General features: G+C 34.5%; 2 protein-coding genes across 41 annotated transcripts in view; one reads left to right on the top strand and one right to left on the bottom strand.

The window, feature by feature from the left end:
* Nucleotides 1–1,364, top strand: part of LNX1 (ligand of numb-protein X 1) — a gene marked incomplete at its 5' end in the record, with an annotated part of 128,776 nt that extends 127,412 nt beyond the window's left edge. For both annotated transcript variants that reach the window (XM_079701785.1, XM_079701786.1), the window contains 2 exons: nucleotides 230–388; nucleotides 783–1,364. In XM_079701785.1, the coding sequence (XP_079557911.1) occupies nucleotides 230–388; nucleotides 783–918 (295 nt within the window). In that variant the 3' untranslated portion in view covers nucleotides 919–1,364. The remainder of the gene's footprint in view (nucleotides 1–229; nucleotides 389–782) is intronic.
* A 798-nt stretch (nucleotides 1,365–2,162) lies between these two features.
* The window catches only part of FIP1L1 (factor interacting with PAPOLA and CPSF1), a gene marked incomplete at its 5' end in the record, with an annotated part of 65,905 nt that continues 45,867 nt past the window's right edge, over nucleotides 2,163–22,200 (bottom strand). For 29 of the 39 annotated variants that reach the window (XM_079702456.1, XM_079702445.1, XM_079702453.1 and 26 more), the window contains 5 exons: nucleotides 2,255–2,514; nucleotides 3,270–3,407; nucleotides 10,932–11,145; nucleotides 18,737–18,792; nucleotides 20,186–20,240. In XM_079702456.1, the coding sequence (XP_079558582.1) occupies nucleotides 2,367–2,514; nucleotides 3,270–3,407; nucleotides 10,932–11,145; nucleotides 18,737–18,792; nucleotides 20,186–20,240 (611 nt within the window). In that variant the 3' untranslated portion in view covers nucleotides 2,255–2,366. Of the gene's footprint in view, nucleotides 2,515–3,269; nucleotides 3,408–10,920; nucleotides 11,146–18,736; nucleotides 18,793–20,185; nucleotides 20,241–22,200 lie in introns of all 39 variants that reach the window. The other 10 variants (XM_079702466.1, XM_079702477.1, XM_079702474.1 and 7 more) reach the window with 4 other exon arrangements.

Below are 22,200 nucleotides of genomic sequence, written 5' to 3'. Positions count from 1 at the left end.
CCACAACAGTGAGAGGCCCACGTACCGCAAAAAAAAAAAAAAGAAAAAGAAAAAGAAAAAGCCAGCTAAAAGCACAAAGGTGACTGGGCTATGACACAATTTTGAATGAGACCCATCCAGTGCTATTAAGCCTAAAAAAAATGCCAATAAAGGGAATGGGAGATGAATCACAGTAATTACTATGAGTTCGAATTAACTGTGCATTTACATTGATTTCATTCTATTTCAGGTACCTGTACAACTGTAAAGATGTTATACTGCGAAGAAACACAGCTGGAAGTCTGGGCTTCTGCATTGTAGGAGGTTATGAAGAATACAACGGGAACAAACCTTTTTTTATCAAATCCATTGTTGAAGGAACACCAGCATACAACGATGGAAGAATCAGGTAATAATAATGACTACTTAACAAAAAATTTATATCCAAAGATTGTTTTATACATGCAAAAAGCCTGGCCCCATTTGAAATAAGGCACCTATTATATCTTTTTTCATTGGTAAGAAATATAAAACATTTATGCAGCATTCCATTTCTAAGAAATCCAAAATGATTTGTTACTCTTGGTCCCATACAACAACTTCCTATACTTCTAGCATTCTTTCTAAAACAAGCTGAACGATAGAATTTGAAGAATTTAAGTGAGGGAGAACCTTAATTAGAAGTATTGATAATATAATTAAAACTGACAGATGGAGCAAAAACTAGGACCACCAAAAAAACTTGCATTAACTTCAGCTGTGGCTCAAAATGTTAATCATGTACCTTATTTTATTTTTTTTAGATGTGGTGATATTCTTCTTGCTGTCAATGGCAGAAGTACATCAGGAATGATACATGCTTGCTTGGCAAGGATGCTAAAAGAACTTAAAGGAAAAATTACTCTCACCATTGCTTCTTGGCCTGGAACTTTTTTATAGAATCAATGATGGGTCATAGAAAAACAGGAAATCCCAAACAAGCTAAGTTGAAACAATGTATTTATCTTATCAATTTTTGTATTTGAAGGCTACAATGTAAAAATATAAACTTTAATGTCAGGAAAAGTAGGATTTAATGAAAAGCCAATTACACCTCAGAAAATATAATTCACAAAATATAAACATTACTAATAGTTTTTATTCAGTGTGGAGCATTTCTCATAACTTTAAGTTTATATTTTTCTATCAATAAAAAGCTCTTAAACAGCTGACATGGTTTGTATGCCCCACTGAATTCAAATCATACAGTTAAATTAAAATCTGGTATATGCTGAGGTCTGCAAAGGGTACATTATGGGCATTTTAAAAACAATTTCCAGACAGAGGATTTAAAAAGTGCATTGCTGAAAAATGTTCATGAAATGAGAAATAAATATTTTTCAAAAATTATACAGCTGTCTTTTAGTATGTGATACTAAGTTCATTTCTATTATCACTATTTAAAAGTTCTTAGTAATTCATTCTTTCAAAACCATGTTGCTACCATCACTGACAAGTATCTTCTAAGGGCTATCCCTAAAAATGTTCACAGAATTATATAAACTTGTATTTTCTTAAATGTAATGGGAAATGACTAATCTAAAGCTCTTATTTATTTTTATTCACAGTATAGCTAGTAATTGTATACAAACTCTACGTGCTGCTCAACCAATGAGCCTTGGAAGAACCATCAAGAAAGGCCAAACCAGCTTGACCTAGCTCATAAAAGATGGTGGTGAGGCAATTCAAATTTGTGTCACAGTGACGAGTATTTGTCCATGTGCCTGCCAGAAACTACATTTAGGGCAAGTTATTTCAGAGGTCACCCAAATGCCATTAGATTTTATTACTTTGGATAGAAAAGTTCCCCTTTAGTTTCACCATGAACCCAAATTTAGAACACTGAAAACCTGCTATCAAAAAGTTGCAGTATCAAAACTGTATGAGTTCTTTAATATGCATAGCAACAGTGCCACAGCAGTGATGATAAAAGACTAGTTTTAATCTCAAGACTCAGAGGTGCATTTTGATGCATTTTGCAGTGCAACTTCTTAAGAGACTGGTATTTGATTAACTAACTCAAGGAAACTGGCCAAGAGGGAACCTTGACCTTTATCAATCAGCTATTATGTACACAGCTAAACATAGCTCTTTAAATTCCCTGCTGAGTGACTCATTCACATTACTTTCTTCAATACAAAGTCATTACTTTTTATTTTTTTAAATATTACAAGACAAAGATTTTTAACTTAACATGAAAAATTCACTCTTTTATTTTAGAAGAAAAAAGTTAACTTTTCAAACTAACAGAACAAGAGTAAAGGCAAATTTCTTAAACATTATCCAGAAAAATAAGATTTATAGTATCTATTTCTGGCACTACTGTACACAAAAGGCCATAACCATGCCTATTCTGCAGGTGTAGCTTCGGTGCTTTCCTGTTCAGGGGCAGGCTCGCTGCCAGCTTCTTTTCCTTCTTTGCTTCTTTTAGATTTTTTGTGCTTGTGTCTCCTATGACTGTCTCCTTCTTCACTTTCATGGCGACGTCTACTATTACTAAAGAAAAAAGAAAGGTGTATTCTTAAAAATGTTTAAGTAGTGACAGATCAACCTACTTTAGGTAAATTCTTGGTATAACAGTGGGTTTTAAATAATCTAATACTTTCTTTTTCTCAAACACATTTTGGGGAGTAATCATTTTTTATGTGACTTTTATGCTGAGATTATATTTACATTTAATGCTCACCTTCACTGATATTTTCCTAGAACCCTAAGAACCATAAACATTAGATTATGAGACCGATGCACCGCCCACTGTGCCAAGAGGGCCACTAGGGCCCATATACTTCATTCTAAAAGACTAATTACAAATTAGAAACTGAAGCACTAGATCAAAACAGGAAATATTTCCTAGAGTTGATTTTAGGCAAACAATAGGCATTAAAATTTAATGCTGATTTTTTTTTTTGGTGGGGGGGCTACAAGGCCCTGAATTTTCTTTGATTAAAATGAACATCAGTTTGTTTAATAACATTTACTACTAAAAACTGATTCATATGACAAATTCCCCCCCACCAAGATAATGTAGTAAGTCTAATTCTCATTTTTTATTCCATGCTTATTTTGGCTTATGGGAATTATAATCTGGTTAGATTTCAATATCTTTGTTGAAACCTATAAGGAACCAACTATAGTCTTCCAATTAGGAACACATATATGCTCTAGTGGTTACTTAGAAATGTTTGCTTTTACTTCCTGAAGTCAAATCAATTTCTCTTGGCTTCAAAATGATTCACTATTAAAGAGCAAACCTTCGAGAGGACTTGTGTCTGGTTTCCTCTTTCTCTCTGTGTCGTCTTTCTCTGTGTCGTTCTTCTTTCTCCCGACTTGCTCTGTGGCGCTCATAGCCTCTTTCTGCATACTCCCTGTATCTGTATCGTTCTTCATCACTGAAATCAGAATAGAAACAAGTTTTCTTGACAACTGGATTGTTGATTCTGAATGACTTCAAGCTACAAAAGACGTGACCTGAGTCCAAACCAGAAGTCCCAATGTTAGCATCTTACACAGAATAGGTGCAAAGTATATATTTGTTGAACTGAGAGGAAAACAATGCTGTTCCCAAATTAGTACTAGATCTAATAATACAAGAATACAAAATATATAATAATTACACATTATGTTAAAGGGCCAAGTTCTGTGCTTTCACAGTTGTTATAGGGTAGAAATTTTATATAAATGCTGTTTTTCTTCAAAATTTGGGAGCTGTAGCTGATTTAAATTTTAATCAGCAGCTTCATTTTACTTTTTAGAATTAAAAGCATGTTTGTATATTTCAGATTTCCAACCAAAATTCTTAGGATATTTATAAAATCTTAGGCACACAGTTAAGATTCTAAAAATATATTAAAAATATTTGGCTTGGGGCTTCCCTGGTGGCGCAGTGGTTGAGAGTCCGCCTGCCGATGCAGGGGACACGGGTTCGTGCCTCGGTCTGGGAAGCTCCCACATGCCGCGAAGCGACTGGGCCCGTGAGCCATGGCCACTGCGCCTGCGTGTCCGGAGCCTGTGCTCTGCAATGGGAGAGGCCACAACAGTGAGAGACCCGCGTACCACCAATAAAAAAAAAAAAAAAAAAAAAAATTTGGCTTATGACAACATAGTGGAAAGTAGATAAAGGTTCTTAAGTTTTTGAATCACATAAAGTATATATTCATCTAATGAAGTGGTATAAACATTAAGAACAGAGTGACATCAAAGCAACTTCCATTTTCCAGTGAAAATTAGAAAGCAGGCAATTGTAAACTGTCATATATTGGCATTCTTAGTAGATGTGCAAATTTATGAATACAGGCATACCTCAATGATATGAACCGTAGGTTCAGTTTCAGACCAATACAATAAAGTAAATATCACAATAAAGCAAGCCCACGAATTTTCGATTTCACAATGCATATAAAAGTTTATACTGTAGTCTGTTAAGTGTGCAATAGCATTATGTCTAAAAAAATCAATGTACATGCTTAATTAAGAATACTTTATTGCTAAAACATGCTAACCATCACCTGCGTCTACAGCAAGTCATAACGTTTTGCTGGTGGAGGGTTTGAAATATTGTGAGAATTACCAAAATGTGACAAAGAAACACGAAGTGAGCAAATCCTGTTCGAAAAGTGGCGCTGATAATAAAGTATTATACAAAAGACTGAAAAGAAAAAGCAACTTCCACAATAACCACACAAAATGCAGGCAGAAAATTGCCTATGGACATACTTGAATTCTGACATCCCAATAACTTAACACTATCCTGTGTGGTGAGGAAGGTGGGGTTGGGGGTGGAGGGAGGGGACCATGGGAACAACTTCAAATCCATATTAAGCTCTGCCTCCATTTTCTGATTTTGGAGAGAATGGACTAGTGAAACTGGGACAGACGGTAGTCATCTTTACCTCCTTAGACCTGTCTCTCCATGTCCTTTCGTGAAAATGGAGACATACTTCTGTTTTTCTCTTAATCCTTCAAGTCTATTTTTTCTTTTTGTTCAGCATAGAAGTCAACATTTTCTACACCCTAATGTCAGTAAACTCTCTTAGAATGAATAAAAATATCTTCTAGAACACTGTGTGCTAAAGAGCTTTGGTTTCTAGAAATGTATGTTTAATACAAATTATTAAATTAGAATTTGTACATAGCCTCAAGATGTTAAGGAATCTGAGAGGGAATAACAGGAGACAGAATCAGGTGGAAGTATAAGCCATATAAAAACAAAGCCTAACTGTGGTCTCTTAGCAAAAGTGATAATTCAGGAGTGCAACACCTAAAGCCAAGTCATATTGCCGACCAAGTTATTATTGCCTGTGATACATTTTTAATGTTATTTTAAAAAGTATTCATATATGCATATATATGGATGATATATACACACACACACACACACACACACACACACAGAGATATGGACACATATATACAAACACGACTTTTTTTCTAATCATAAATGTGTACTTGGTACTGGGAAGGTGGAAGCGTGTCATCAGAAAGGCAATGCACCACGACAGGCAGTGTGGAGTAGCAGGAAGAGTCCATGCAAAACAGGCCCAGGAACATGTCCTGACTCTGTTATTTACTAAATGTATGACCCAGGGTAAGTTACTTAACCTCTGTGAACACTCAGTTTTCTCATCTGTAAAACTGGCAACAGTCTTTTTCAGGGTTGTTGTAGAACTGGCAATAACATTTATAAAGTGTTTGGAACAAGAGCAGGCCCTCAAATGGCCACTAACAGGCAGGCTCACCATCTTCATTAAATTTAATGTTAAAATTTTCAGAAGCAGAACGCTTTTTGTAAAGGTGACTGTTTCTAATAAAGTTTCTAAAGGAGAATAAACTCACACCTACCATGACAAATGAATATTAGCATTAATATTATCCTCTTTTTAAAAAATGAGCTTCTTTGTAATGATTCCAACTGGATTTACCTAAAAATAACTAAGGTCAATTATCTCATAATTTGTCCTTTGTAACCCTCTTTTTTCCCTCTCACCCTAACACCAATTCTTGTTAGCTTTGAGGCCTTTAAGATTCTGAAGGCAGCCATCTGATGGGACCCTTCCTACACAGATGGTGGAAGATTTGGTCTCGTACACAAAATATAAAGACCCCTTCTCTGATAAGCAGCTGCAGCACAAAGGTTTCTCTGAGCCTGGAAATCATTAGAGCTCATTTCAAACACCCTAGAATGACCAGCCTTCTCTCTGGCCCACAATTAAGCGGCCTAAAAAACAGATGTTGAAACTGGTCTGTAATTTTCAAAACAATGACTCTGTTATTTGTAACAACACATACTACATGCCATATTGCTGAAATCTCAGTCTTGAGAAAAAAATGGCCTTTACTTATACTTCATTTGGATTTTCCAGAGAACACTTTATTCCTGGGATAATTCAGAACAACACAAAATTCTTCCACCTTTTTTTCCTTCTCTGGCCTTGAACTTTTAGTCAGATTTAAGTAAACATTACTCCTGATGCCCTACAGCTAGCAACATGAAAATCAAATATGATTTAACCATTAACACTTTTAGCTTCAATAAAAAGTAGCATTTGTGCATGAGTGTGTTTGAAATGGACAAAGAATTTTATAAACACTGTATTATTTATGCAAAGAAAAGTTACAAGCTCTAGCAAAGCAATTCATTTCAGACTTCTTTCCTATGAAGTTTTGCATTAAGCTCCTTACCTTGTGAACATGTACATTCTAGAGATAACAGTACTATCTCAAATATATTAATTTTAACTACATTAGAAACAATTCAACTTCCCAGAAAGTAATGCCCTTGAATTTAACAGAATTCATGCACTTATGTGACTGAAGTTATTAACAGCACATGTCCCACCACACGAACTCAAAACATACACTTCAACACACACACACACACAAACACGTATGTATATACCATACCTTTACTTATTTAGTCAGTACAATGTTACCAGGTGCCTACAGTGTGTAAGTCATATTATTAGGAGCTACAGGAAGGAAAAAGATTAATAAATCCTATGGAGTTTCTTCTTGCACTTTTTTTTACATAAAGTTTTAAACTTCTAACCAGTCCTAGATATCGTGACAATATTATACGGTTAAATCTATAACGACAGTGTATGAGTAATTCTGTATCCTCAGCACACAACTCTGTGCCTGGTACATAACAGGGACTCAAAAAATGTCAGTTACGTGAGAGAGTGGCATGGACACATACACACTACCAAATGTAAAACAGCTACATAGTGGGAAGCAGCCACATGGCACAGGGAGATCAACTCGGTGCTTTGTGTCCACCTAGAGCAGTGGGATAGGGAGGGTGGGAGGGAGATGCAAGAGGGAAGAGATATGGGGATATATGTATATGTATAGCTGATTCACTCTGTTATACAGCAGAAACTAACACACCATTGTAAAGCAATTATACTCCCAATAAAGATGTTTAAAAAAATGTCAGTTACATGAATGAAAGAATGAATCTGGCTCCCCACCACCCCCAAAAGAAAAAAGAAAATCAAGTACAGAAAGAGTAATAAAAACAAATGAAAAATAATAGAATTTTTAAACTACCTAATTTCAAGACTAGAAAGGATTTTAAGTAATATCTCAACCATATTTCCAGTAGATAGTATGGCTCTACTGTTGCTTTAATTTCTCTATGCTTCCATTTCCTCATCTGACAAATCAAAATTTAGACTGGATAACCCCTAAGGACCTTTCTGGATTAAGAAGTATGATTACGTGATCACATCTAACAAAACAAATGCTGTCTGAATCAAGCATATGCTCACATCTTGAACTGATACATTACTTCATCTCATCCAGCAAAATCAGAAAACTGTGTACCTTACATTTATCTTATCCATAAAAATAGCTGATAACAAAAAAAAGTTATCTTTAGCTTATTTCATTCTACATTGTGAAGGTACCTAAATGGATATGTTAATTAGAAAGATGCCCAAATTAATGCTTTGATATAAAGGTTGATTTTTATCCATTTCAAAACCTATCTAGCTAATACAGTTTCACCGACAGTTTTCAAGATTGTTTTTTCTCTATTGTATTCACCCTCCTCCCTGATACGTGTTAAGTCATTTTATTCACTGACACATTCATTACGTTCCAGGCATTACTGTACAAAGTGCTGAGGATACAGAGATGAAAAATGATAGTCAACACCCTGAAAGAGAAAGACATGCTTTAAAGAAAATACACAAAATGCTTAGGGAGCATGTGAAGGAATAATTAATTCTTTCTTTCAGGTTCAGAGTTGCTCACAGAAGACAAATATGAGCTGAACCTTGAAGAATCAGTAAAAGTTTGTGAGGCAGAGAGGATAGGAATAACATGAAGAAGGGAAGTGTTAAACTACTGAGGCTTTCCAGAAGAGCAACTACCTAGTTCAGTGTAGCTAGAGCATGCAGTATATTGCCTTGGGAGAGAACCAGGGTTAAACTATAGAAAGGTGCACTGAATTTGTGACTTATGGATCATAAAAAGAATTTTGACTTTATTCTTTATGCTAGCAATAAATGAATTCTTTCCAATGGCACAGAAAGTTTTAGGGAATCTATTTCCAGGTCCCCAACTTCCATATTTATTCTTTCCCAAACATGAACTGCCTAATGATACACCTGCAGGTAACACATATGCCACTTCTCTGGCTAACCTCTCCTCCATCATGTTCCTGGCCTTTTACAAAAGAAAGGCATTCTTTTCACCAATTTTACTATAGTACATTATTGGCTCAGGGTATAAAAACCATCATGGCATCAAGATCATCTAATTTAAAATATTAGTGTCAGTAAGACCTATTTTATTCAAAGAACCATAAAGCTTCTATAGGGCTTTAGGCCTTTCTCTCTTATACATCTGTCTGCTACAAAGTATGAAGAAATGGAATATTTTGGCCTGTGTCCTGGGATGTTCTAACGTCAGATATCGTGTAGAGTAGTGTGGTGGAGTCATAAGAATTTTCCCTGAACTAGTAAAAAAACAAAACCAAAAATTCCTTCTGAAGGAAAGCAAAACAAAGTGCTGGGGGGGCAGCACCTTATTTTGAGTTCTGTGACTATTTTATCTTAGATTTAGATAGGAAATATGGATTAACTCATTTAACTGGACAGAAAAATGAAGTCAGACTTTTTTCCCATAGAAATTGGGTGTGATGTGGCTGGTTGGCTTGACAATAGGAGCTGTCTTTTACCAATTAAGTTATTTAGTAACTATTTTCCATAAATGGAATGGGGGAAATTTGCAGCTCCAGGTTTGCATGAAAATAAATATCAAATACACATAAAGGTGTTTCATTTTTTAAAGACATTTTGGAAAAGATATATTTCCATTTTCCTAACCCTTTCTAAGCATATTAAGTTGAACAGGGTACCTCTAAAATAAAGAGTATTAAGTATAATTGGTAGTCTTCTGATAAGTCTTGGTAAAGCCCTTTTGTTGTTCTTCCAAGAAACTGAGAAAACTAAAGACTTTGGAAACAGGGTCTTTGCAGATGTAATCATCAAGGCAAGATGAGGTCAGACTGGATTTGGTTGCACCCTAATCCAAAGACTGTTATCCTTATAAAAATAGGGAAATTTGTACACAGACGCAGAGAGGAGAATGCTGTGTGAAGACAGACACAGATTGGAGTGAAGCATCATCTACAAACCAAGGGATACCAAGGATTGCTAACAACCACCAGAAGTTACAAGAGAGGCAGGGAACAAATTCTCTCAAAGCCTACGAAAAGGAACTAAACCTGCTGCCACCTTGATATGAGACCTCTAGCCTCCAGACCTGTGAGAGTAAATTTCTGTTGTTCTAGGCTAGCCAGTTTATGGTACTTTTATTGCAGCAGCCGTAGAAAACAATTTCACCGAGTAACAATCAGGTGGTTTCCAATTATCTGCTTTTAAGAAAACTGAGCCATGAGCTAACAGATTCTTAAAAATAACTTTTGATGACAGGTTAGCTGTGTAATTTTGACATATCACTAAATCTTAAAGTGCTCAAATAATTGAGTGACAGAGCCGCAACAAAATTCCATCAATTCTTATTTACATATTTTATGTGAACAAGGTTTCTCAATGCTTACATCTATATATTAAAAAAAAAGAAATATAATTAATGGCAAAGCCTTTTTTCCCCTAACAGTAGTAACATTCATTCATGGATACAAATATTATTTAGGGATGGGAAGAAGCTCTTCCATCACATTAAAGAATGTAGTTCTGTTAAAGTATTTTCAGAATTTGTATTATATTTATATATATAAATAAATAAAATCAAAAAAATTTTAAATACTTAATCTTATGGTCATTAATTTTTTAATACATTTTAACTTACATAGGTATGTTGCAGGGAATATTGACAGGATGGATTAAAAAAACTTTTTCAAGAAAAAAAATATTTTGCATTAGAATAAAATTCTTCAGGGGACGTGGCTCAGAAGTAAGAATTCAAGCACAAAAAGAAACACAGAATTTCCAACTGTTACAGAGCTTGTTTATACATTTTTAAAAAATGGATAATGATGTTTAGCAAATCACTTTAGTATTCTTAATCCATTGGATAATAGAATAATGATAACTTTATTTTAAAATTGTGAGATTTATAACAGACTGGAAATTATATCTATACAGCCAACTATTAATACTTAAGGTGAAAAATTTTTGATGGCAAGATAAAAATATGTGAGGGGGTATGACGTTTTCAAAATTGTTTTAAGGAAGAAATGAACAAGCAAAGTTGAAGGCTGCTGCTTTAGATAGTGGGAAATCCTTATGAATAAACAGCCTTGATGTTTTTAAAACGGCTATCCTAACTACTCTTCAAGCAATCCTTTCCCAATTGTAGTGGATTTTCCATCCTGGCACTGAATATAAATTCTAAAGTGCATATAAAATACAGGTGTACAAATTACTGCACGCTGAACATACCTGTTGAAAACACTCGGCGTGGGACTATGATCACGTTCCCTCTCTCTCTCTCTGGTGCGTTCTCTTTCTCTGTCTCGATCACGATCTCGTTCTCGGTCTCTGTCTCTGTCTCTATCTCGGTCTTTCTCTCTTCTTGAGTAATAGTCCCATTGCTTACTGGTGTCCACAAGACTAGGCCATGAAGGAGCAGAACCAGGAAGGTGGGGAAAGGCAACTACAGAGAAAAGAAAATAATAATTAAAAACAAAAGTTATGGTACTTAAAAAACAAAAAAGACCAAAAAAAGTAAATATCCCACAAAAATGCTTCACTAGATTAAAAAGAAAATTATTTTATACATAGAATAGAGAAATAACATGGTGAATACCCACAGTCTGGGTAAATACCCAAAAACAAACCTTAAAGATCTAACATATAAAGACTTCATTTTGCAAGGTGAACAGCAAACGAGAATTAGATACACCACAAACTTCCCAATACATCAAAAATGTAAACCAGAATACATAAGGACATCTTCAAAGTGCTGAAAGAATGTTAACAATCAACCTAGAAATAGGTACTCAAAATTATATTTCAAGAATAAGACTAAAACAAAGGCATTCATAAACAAAAATAAGCGAAAGTTATAAACAACAGAGTTCACCAAAAAAAATTTCTACGAGATATATGCATATTACATTTCAAGAGTTACCACTAAAAAATAGAAATAAGTATATTATTTCAAAACAATGTAGGGAAAAATAGAATTTTTTAAAATTCACCTGAAAAATTCAGTCAATTCAAAACAGAATTAGAAAGAACGGGGATATGGGAGACAAGTGTGAATAGCTCAAAGATCACAATAATACAAAAGGCATTGAATTAAGTGACAGAGATTATTGATTTGTACTTTTAAAAATTCTACTTAAATGCTGAAGACACAAACAACCCAATCCAAAAATGGGCAGAAGACTTAAATAGGCATTTCTCCAAAGAAGATATACAGACTGCCAACAAACACATGAAAGAATGCTCAACATCATTAATCATTAGAGAAATGCAAATCAAAACTACAATGAGATATCATCTCACACCAGTCAGAATGGCCATCATCAAGAAATCTAGAAACAATAAATGCTGGAGAGGGTGTGGAGAAAAGGGAACACTCTTGCACTGCTGGTGGGAAAGTGAATTGGTACAGCCACTATGGAGAACAGTATGGAGATTCCTTAAAAAACTAAAAATAGAACTACCATATGATCCAGCAATCCCACTACTAGGCATATACCCTGAGAAAACCATAATTCAAAAAGAGACATGTACCAAAATGTTCATTGCAGCTCTATTCACAATAGCCCGGAGCTGGAAACAACCTAAGTGTCCATCATCGGATGAATGGATAAAGAAGATGTGGCACATATATACAATGGAATATTACTCAGCCATAAAAAGAAACGAAACTGAGCTATTTGTAATGAGGTGGATAGACCTAGAGTCTGTCATACAGAGTGAAGTAAGTCAGAAAGAGAAAGACGAATACCGTATGCTAACACATATATATGGAATTAAAAAAAAAATGTCATGAAGAACCTAGGGGTAAGACAGGAATAAAGACACAGACCTACTTGAGAATGGACTTGAGGATATGGGGAGTGGGAAGGGTAAGCTGTGACAAAGCGAAAGAGAGGCACGGACATATATACACTACCAAACGTAAGGTAGATAGATAGTGGGAAGCAGCCGCATAGCACAGGGAGATCAGCTTGGTGCTTTGTGACTGCCTGGAGGGGTGGGATGGGGAGGATGGGAGGGAGGGAGATGCATGAGGGAAGGGATGTGGGAACAGATGTATATGTATGACTGATTCACTTTGTTATAAAGCAGAAACTAATAAAAAAAAAAATTTAATAAACAGTAACTATATAAATAAAAAAAAATAAATGCTGAAGATAAGAGACATAAAAAACACACAAAATGGTTGAAAGTAAAAGAATGGGGGGAAAAAGGAAAATACTAATAAAATAGTAATAAAATAAAATACTAATATCCCCCAATTTCCATATGAGTAGCTGTATTAAAGCACACTCATACAAAAAGGATTACTCGGGAAAGAAAGGAAGACTACTTGAAGGTGGAGAATGCAACTGACCAAGAAGACAGAACAAATTAAACTTCCAAATATCTAACACCATTGCCTTACTTTTTATAGAGTAAAAACTAATAGAAATAATACAGGTAGAAATAAAAAAATCCACCATGATCATGGGAGATTAACATACTTTTTCAATTACTGACACTTTAAGCAAACAAAAAAATCACTATAGATATATGAGGACCAAGCAAAATACTGCTAACAAAGTTGATTTAATGGACATAACATAGAATACTGCCCAGGGCAGGTAAAGAATACTCATTCTTCTCACCCATATGAAACATTTATAAAAATATACTATGTACTTTCAAAGGATAAGTATAACAGACACCATGTTCTCTGACCACCATACAATTTAAATTAGAAGTAAAAATTTTAAATTATGGGAAAATAATCTCCATATAAATCAAATTTAAAACACACTTCTGATATCTCAGGGGTCAAAAAAGTCATAAATTTAAAATAGTTTAAAAACCGAACATAAACAAAAACACAATATATCAAAAGTCTAGAAATGAAAACTGTTCTGGAGGGAAATTAATCTTAAAAAACACTAGATTAGAAAAGATGGAGAGTGAATGAATTAAGCTTTCAACTTATGAACCTAGGAAAAAATAGAATAATCTAACAGAAGGGAGATAATAAAGATAAAAGTAGAAATCAAGTAAATAGAAAACTACCATACAATAAACAAAGCCAGAAGTTGGTTTTTAAAGACTAGACGAATAAAACATGATAATCTTCTGACAAGATTAAGAAAAAACAGACCTCATAAAAATTATCAGAACCAATAAGGGACTACAACTACAGATGTTGCAGAGATTAAACAATACAGAGAACATTATATACTTCAGACCAACACATTAAGTAACTCAAGAGTGAAAAGAAATCTTGACTAGTACCATAATTATTAAAGACATTAAATCTGTAATTTAAAACCTACCCACAAGACCATATGGCTTTTACAGGTGACTTTTACGACAGATCACGCTAATAATATACAAACTTCCAGAGAATAGGAAAAAAAGATTATTGCCTAACTTATCCCATGTGGCTTGTATAACCTTAATACTAAAACCAGTTAAGGACAGTACAAATAAAGGAGAATCACAGAACAATCTTACATATGAACCTAGTTGTCAAAATCCTAAATAAGTCAGTGTTTATTTTTAAAGAATAAAAAGGTAATCAATCATGACCAAGTTAGGTTTACCTCAGCAAATAAAAGGTGGCTCAATATTAGAAAAATTTAGAAATCTGCCACATTAACAGAGAAGGAAAACAGTATGATCAACTCAGAAAGCATCTGATAAAGCTCAATATCCGTTCACAGTTTAAAAGCCCTTGGAAAACAAGAAGAGATTTTCCTTATACTGACATAGGGTTTTATCAAAAACCTAAGAGTAAAAACCTAGTAGTATAAATACAAAAGCATTTCCTTTAAAAAAAAAGGGGGGGGGGGTGTCCCCAGACAAGAACTCCACTTTCAGTACTTCAATATTATATGGAGATCCTAGCCAGAACAATAAGACCAAAAAAAGGGGGTTGGGGGTGGGGGGAGGTGAGGAATAAGAATCTGAAACGGAAGGAATTGCAGATGATACTGCCTGAAGAGAATTCACAAACAAATTATAGTGAGAGTTCAACAGGTAACAGGCTACAAGATCAACATATATATTGATCAATATATATACATATAAATAAAACAAAAACCAATTATATTTCTAAATACAAGCAAATACAAACAGTACATGGAGCTTAAATGAATACACCATTTATAAGAACAAAAGATAGGTACCTATGACTAAATCTAACCCAAGATGTGCAAGAAGTGTATGGAGACAATTACGGCACTCAGCTGAAACACATTAAAGAACACCTCCCTAAATGGAGAGTACTTCTTTATACATTAACTCAATGTTGTAAGGTATGAATTCCTACAAACTGTTCTAGAGCATCAATGTAACAAATAACATGGTATAGTAAGAGAAAGGACTCTGGAGCAAGGCTATAAGGTTTAAAGCCTGCCTCTGCCACTTATTGTGTGACATTGGGAAAATGGCCTTAATCTGGCTGTTCTTAAATTCCTTAGTCCATAAAATGAGGGTCATAACAGTATGCCTGCTTTATAAAGTGTCAGGATTACATGAATTAACAGTGTTTGTCATACTTGTACGCATAATATAAGCATTAATTATTAATAAAAATCAACAGAGTTTTTCATGGAACTTGCAAAGTTGATTCTAAAATAGATATGTAAGAGCAATGGCCCCAAAATACTTCTGAAGCAGAATAAGGTAGATAGACTTTGCCGAACCAGATATCAGATTTACTATAGAACTCAAAATTAAGGTAGTGTGGCATTATTAGCACAGGGACAGTTAAATTAACCAAATGAATAGTCTAGAAAGGTAAGAAACAGATCCATGCATGCAGGGAAACTTGATACACGAATGGAGAGATGACACTGTAGATCCCTCAGGAAGGATAACCAAGTAACACTGGGACAATTACATATTTACTTTATAACGTAGGCAAAAATTAATTCCAGATGGCTTAAGAACTTACACAGGAAAAAGAAATTTGACAACTTTTTTTGGGGAAAAATGTATTAAAGAATATCTTTGTATACTTGAGGTAGAGAAACTCATGGTTCAAATATGAACCCAATTAAAATGTGGTATGACTTTGCACAGTTGATGAAGTGTTAAAAAAAATGATACTTTTAATGTATCTGCCATAGAAAATTTCTTCTTTGAGGGGCTTGAGTATAATTATCACTTTAGTACAGAATACTTACACAGTCATAATAATGTGACTATGGTTTATTGTTTAGCTTTTAGAATAAAGTATTTGTCAGGGCACAGATAATTTTGGTTACAAGACAGAATATTAGAAGTATAGGTGATCAAAGCAGGGAGGCAGAGGTGGAAAAAGAGGTGAAGGCTTGGAAAGACACAGTAGTAGAGACTGATGGTACATGAAACAGAGGGTAGGTATATAAATAAAAAGAGGAAGAAACAGAGTAATATAATTTCACTTCAGGGGAATAGGAGAGGAGTAATGATGGTAAGTGAGTAAAATACACATCTATCACACTAGGAAGATAACAGATCTAAATTTATAAAGTTATATAATCAAGAAATAGGGTGATAAGCCTATGTAGAAATGCCATGCAGACCATCAAAAGAACTAAAAACCATTAAAAATGTTTGTCTCTGCAGTTCTTCAATATTCCTGCAAAGATTACTTTTAAACTAGGTATTACTTTATAAGCACAATCTTAATATGCACATCAAGAAAAATCATTGTTTCCATCTACAGTTACTTAGTAGTGTTTGAGGATGAACTACAAAATTCTAAAATAAACAAAGGTAAAACAGAATTACCAATAAAGAGGAAGTAGTATTTATCATCTTCATTCCAAGGCTTTGTTTGGGATAAAGAAACCTAACTTTCCTCTATTTAATTCTTGTGCTATGCTTTATCATTGTTAGTACTAAAGACATCCTCATTAAAGGGGGGGAAAAAGCTCATCTCTGAGGGGGTGGTAAAGAGTGAGCAGAAAACTCTTGCTTTTTTATTAAAAATGTGCATGTATTACTTTGAGAAAAAGTTAAAGGCTTAATTAGCCAGTTTTTAAAAAATGAAATCTTCCACAAGGAAACTGTGCAGGTAATCTCAAGAATAAAGTCTTATTCTTTCTGATATGGGCTACCCCTCAAGTTCATCTGTACTGAAACAAATACACAGGAATTTAATGACAAAGCAGAAAATGTTAAGTGCCATAAAAAAGGTAAAAATAAATTTTAATTAATTTTATAAGTAATGCTTATCGAGTATGTACATATTATGGGCACTGTGCTGAGTCCTTTATATTCAAATTTCAATTAACAGATGTGAAAAATAACCGCCTCCAAGTGCAGAAAAGGGAAGGAACTTGGAGCTTGTTGGAGATGGGGATAATCAGAAAAATAACAGCTAATATTTGAATGTTTGTTAAATGGCAGGACTAACATGCTTCAGTGTATTCTCTCTGATCTTAGGAGGAAGAATTATGCTCTCCATTTAATGATTAAAGATCTACAAAAGTCACATAAATAATGAGAGGGGGAAGCAAGATTCCAACCCAAAGAGTGTGACTTCCTGGGAGCCCAGGGGAAAAAATGTGATATAACCACTGAAACAAATAACAGAAAGACTACCTTTTGATGTGAATGAATGGAATATGTGGCTTTGAACAAGGTGGGTCTGAAGGACAGTACAAAACCCTGACACAGATACCTAGAAGGTTAACAGAAAGTATATGACTGATACTATGATCTGATCTCTCACCAAGACTTACAAATTCTGCTCCATAAATGCCTTTGGAACCACTAATTTTCTCCATCCCCCATGGTATCAGTTGAATTCAGGGCTATAAATTTCTTCCCCTGGATTACTCTAACAGCTTCTTGTTCTCCCAATCAAGCAGGCATCTCTGCCCTTCCCACCTTTCTCCCACCCTACAAATCCCCAATTTCCTCACAGTAAGTAGCCAGAATGGACGCTTTTCAAATGTAAACCTAACAATTATGCAAATCAGCATAAAACTAAATGGCTCCTCACAGCCCTCTGACTAAGGTCTAAACTCTACAGCATGGCTGTAACACCCCTGCACCATTTCTTATCTCATCTCTAGATGTTCATCGTATTCTCTACACTCGGACCACACCACACTTCATTCAGTTCATAAAGCCTACCACACTCTCTCACACCCCCATGTTTCTGAACATGATTTGAACCCCAAATCAAATCATCTACACCCCACTCCAGTGGAGTGGCAGACCCCTCCACCATGCTCCTATGATACCCTCTTCTGTCACTTGGTTGTTTCCTCACTAGCTTATAATTTGTTGAAGGCAAGCAAACCTATGTCTAGTTTACTGTATCCTTAAAACCTAGTACAGGGGCCTCCCTGGTGGTGCAGTGGTTGAGAGTCTGCCTGCCGATGCAGGGGACACGAGTTCATGCCCCGGCCCGGGAAGATCCCACATGCCGCGGAGCAGCTGGGCCGGTGAGCCATGGTCGCTGAGCCTGCACGTCTGGAGCCTGTGCTCCGCAACGGGAGAGGCCACAACAGTGAGAGGCCCACGTACCGCAAAAAACAAAAAAAACCTAGTACAATGCACAGCTCTTTTAAAATAAACGAATGGATCAAGAAATCTAAGCAGAAAGTGGTATCAGAAGGCCTTAGAAGGGATAAAGTTGTCAAGAGTGAACATGAAAGAGAACTTGCCAAATGATCTAGAAGAAAAGATAAACCAGTGAGGGGGAAAGATGAGAAAAGAGGTTAGTCAGATACCGTGAGTTAAGAAACAAAAAAGATTATGGACAATGAAGATGGACAATTTGGTGACAAATCCTAAATACTTTTAGGAAAAGGCAAGGGACAAATATCCCCGTTGTGTCACCATTTGTTAATTTTTAAAAGTAGAGTTGATAAAGAAATGAAAAGTATTCTGTTAAGTAACCTGGAATATATGTAAGACCTAGTTATTCCTGTAGTAAATATTTTTTAATTGCTCTGTAAGATAGTACTTTAAACCATGGAAGTATGTTTCTATTGTTTTAAAAGTACTTAAGTACTTTACTGATTCAAACTGAATCTGGGCAATTGAAAAATAACACTTACCATTGCCATATGGAAAAGCACGTGCAGAACGACTATCATAACCAGAAGAATGTCCACTGTCGAAGAAAAATATATTTTTATGTGTTGCAAGGAAGTTCTGAATTTTAATTTGGTGCAAATGCAAAACATAAGGCAGAATTATGACTTTTATTTAACCACCATATAATGGTACCTGTAATTCTGTAACTTCATTTTTTAATACTTAAAAACACAGGCTATTTAACCTCAAAACCTAACACCTACTTGTAAAGAAAATACAGCTTGTTAGTACTAACATGAGTAATCCAATCAATTCAGCCTGACTCACAATAAGTAACAGAAACTTCGAGGCTAACAAAGTATTTCAGACTTTAGTTAAAATTTTGCCTTAAAAAACTGACTTTAATGATTAAAAATCAGAAATTCAGCCCTACTGATAGAATCAACAAATACTACTTTTCAATATTTTGATTGTGAAAACAAATGTTTAACAAGAACTTAAAATTAAATCCTATGGTCTCACAAGTCACACTTCACTGAGTTTTATCATTTTGTTTGAAAATCATATGCACGGTTTGATGTTATTGATGTAAAATTCTCACAATTTTTCTTTTTATATAGTTTAAATCACTTTTTCAGAAATACGGTATTTTTTATAGAGTTTATTTGCCACTTAAGAGGAAATAGTAATAGCTACCATTTATTAGTTATTTCTATCTGCAAAGAATGGTGCTGATGCTTTATATTCACTAGCTGTTTTAATCTTCACAACTCTATCAACCCCCCATTTGGTAAAAGAGGAATCTGAGTCTCAATGAATAGTTCTGAACCTTGGCTAAGAACACAAAGCTGGGAAATTCTGAAGCCAAATTTGAACCAGGTTAGTGTGATTCCAAAACCTATGGGGTTAAACATGGTATTGCCATCCATGAGGTAAATGTTCTTTACCACAGCATTCCAAATAACACAAACCATAAACGCAGGGTATAAAAAATAAGGCTACTGCCACGCAGAAGGGATCCAATCTTCCTTTGTGGAAGCTGAGTTGCACTGGGTAGCAAGGAATAAGGCAGCTTTGCTTTACTGTGGTCCCTGAAAATAGTTATTATCCTTACTTAATCCTAAAACAGACATGCATTATTCATGATTACTAGTCATGTTTGTACATCCCACAAAACTTGACTACAGCCAAGTTTTTACAATCTAGAGGTTTCTTTAATAAGAGTATTGTAAATCAAAGCAAGATATTTCAAAATACTATCATTTAGTTTTCTTTGTCCTGTTTTGTTATTAGGCTATAGGTCCAACATCTTATATAAAAGTAACTAATATAGATCTAGACTTATGAATTAAAAGGCAGGTACTATTGTTTATAAAATTAAACCTTTGAAAATATTACCAAGATACATATGATTCTTCTGTCAGAAGCCTATCAATGATAAAAAAGTTTACAGTATCCATACTGATTACCTTTCTATTGTTGGTATAAGAGATGGAGGTGGAGCGCCTGGTGGAGGAGGAAAACCTGAAACATTCAATATAAGATAAAAAAAGTTAACAGAACGTACACTTAATGCCAAGAGTTAAGGTTGCTGTGTGTCACTAAATTTCTCTGGGGATATAACGTGCTTCTCTATGTTATAATGGACAGGAAAAAAATGGAGCTTAAATTTATGAACAGATTTTTGGAGGAATATAACTTTACATGAACAGTCTGGTCTAATACACAGAGCACAAACTGGGAGTCAGGACACCCGGTCTTATTTTCAGCACCACACACAGCCCATTTTGTGAGTGTGAGAAAGTTAATCTCAATGCCTTACCTTTTCCATATATAAAACAGTAGTAGTGTTGCCACCAGATATATCTTAAGTATTTTAGAAGAAAAGCAAATAAAATAGCATTTACCTCTTTCAAAAAATATTTTGAGTTTACATGTATAGAAATTTCCTTAAAATGTATAATTTATAAATAAAATCTTACCAGTAAATATATAAATACTTAAGGCTGAGAACATCCATCATAAAATACGCTTTAAATAGCACAACCCTAAAGAACTAATTTATAAAGAAAAGCACATAATATAGTTTTTTAATTAGTTTAGAAAGGAAATAATTTGTACCTTTATATCATGAGGTCTGCATTCTGAATAATTCACAAAACCTAAATGAAATACCACAGGGTATGGCTACAAGGGACCTTAACAGTTAATCTACTCTGCACTTTCAAATTCAGATAGGCAATAAAATATCCCAACAAGACTTGAAGATTCTACAACTTATGATACCAATTCCTTATGACACCAATTCCTGCCAAGCTTTAATAACACTGACTATTAGGAAGCACATTAAATTATATAATTTGAATTTCTCTCACTACAATTCATATGCTGATCTGCATGAGGACAAAAAGCAATCCACTGAAATACATGTTTGAAAACACTTCCACTAAGCTTCCTTTTTAGTATTCTTGGTAAAAATGAATCCCAGTTCTCCTAACCCTTCTCAGAAGTCCATTTAAATCCATTTTTAGCCCTGCTTCAAGCTGTTTCAAATTCACCATGCTCATCTTCACTGTGTCCAGTTTTTAGGGTCTCCTCTATTAAGCATCTTAGCAGTGTAAAATTTAGCAATTACTACATTAGTCCTAGAGTCACAATCCTACTTTATATAGCCTTACAATCACACTTCTTTTTAACCTATAAAGACACACCAATGATTCCTTTATGACTTTTCCTAATAAGTCTTTTTCAGCCATATTCATACATAATCAGTGACTCTCTATCCCACATCTAAATATGTATACTATCCCATGCTATCTAAACTCCACTATTTTCTGTTTATCAAGGTCATTTTGAATTTAGACCCACCTTTCCAAGCACTGTCACCTCTCATTCTCTTTATACTTCTTGACTTTTAATACTGAACTCAGTAAATACACTTGCTATCATATTTGTATCACACTACCAAAAAATAAAAAAAATTTAAAAAGAACTGAAAAAAAAAAGTAAAAAACACTGGGCCACATATAAACTCCTATTGATCATATCCTTACAACAATGAACAATTTAATCACTGCTCTATGAACAACCATCTGTCCAGCTGTCAATCTATCTGTGTGGTTCAGAACATACTTTCTCACAACATTGAGTTATGCCAGCAGGGTAAAAATAAAAAAATCAGAAACCATGATAAAATCAGATAAATGATCTTTCTCTTCTCTTGCAGTCACTCCATACATAAAAAATTCATTGGTCTGAAAAAACAATTTTTAATAAAAATTTTATTTTTAATCCTATACTGTTTTCTTTAATAAATTGATATGGTAAGAATTTTCTCAGAATCTCTACTTCTACAGAAATGGGTAAGACAAGTATAAGAAAACTAAATATCTTAATCAAAACTCGAATGAAGCAAAGGCAGAGCTGAAAATAGGACCTTGAAATCCCAATAGCCTATTCCACATTCTAACCACATCAACACTGT

Source organism: Hyperoodon ampullatus, assembly GCF_949752795.1.
Source record: "Hyperoodon ampullatus genome assembly, chromosome: 1".
In the NCBI taxonomy this organism is placed as follows: domain Eukaryota; kingdom Metazoa; phylum Chordata; class Mammalia; order Artiodactyla; family Ziphiidae; genus Hyperoodon; species Hyperoodon ampullatus.
The sequence above is the reverse complement of the archived record's forward strand: the minus strand, read 5'-3'. Positions and strand labels throughout refer to the sequence as shown.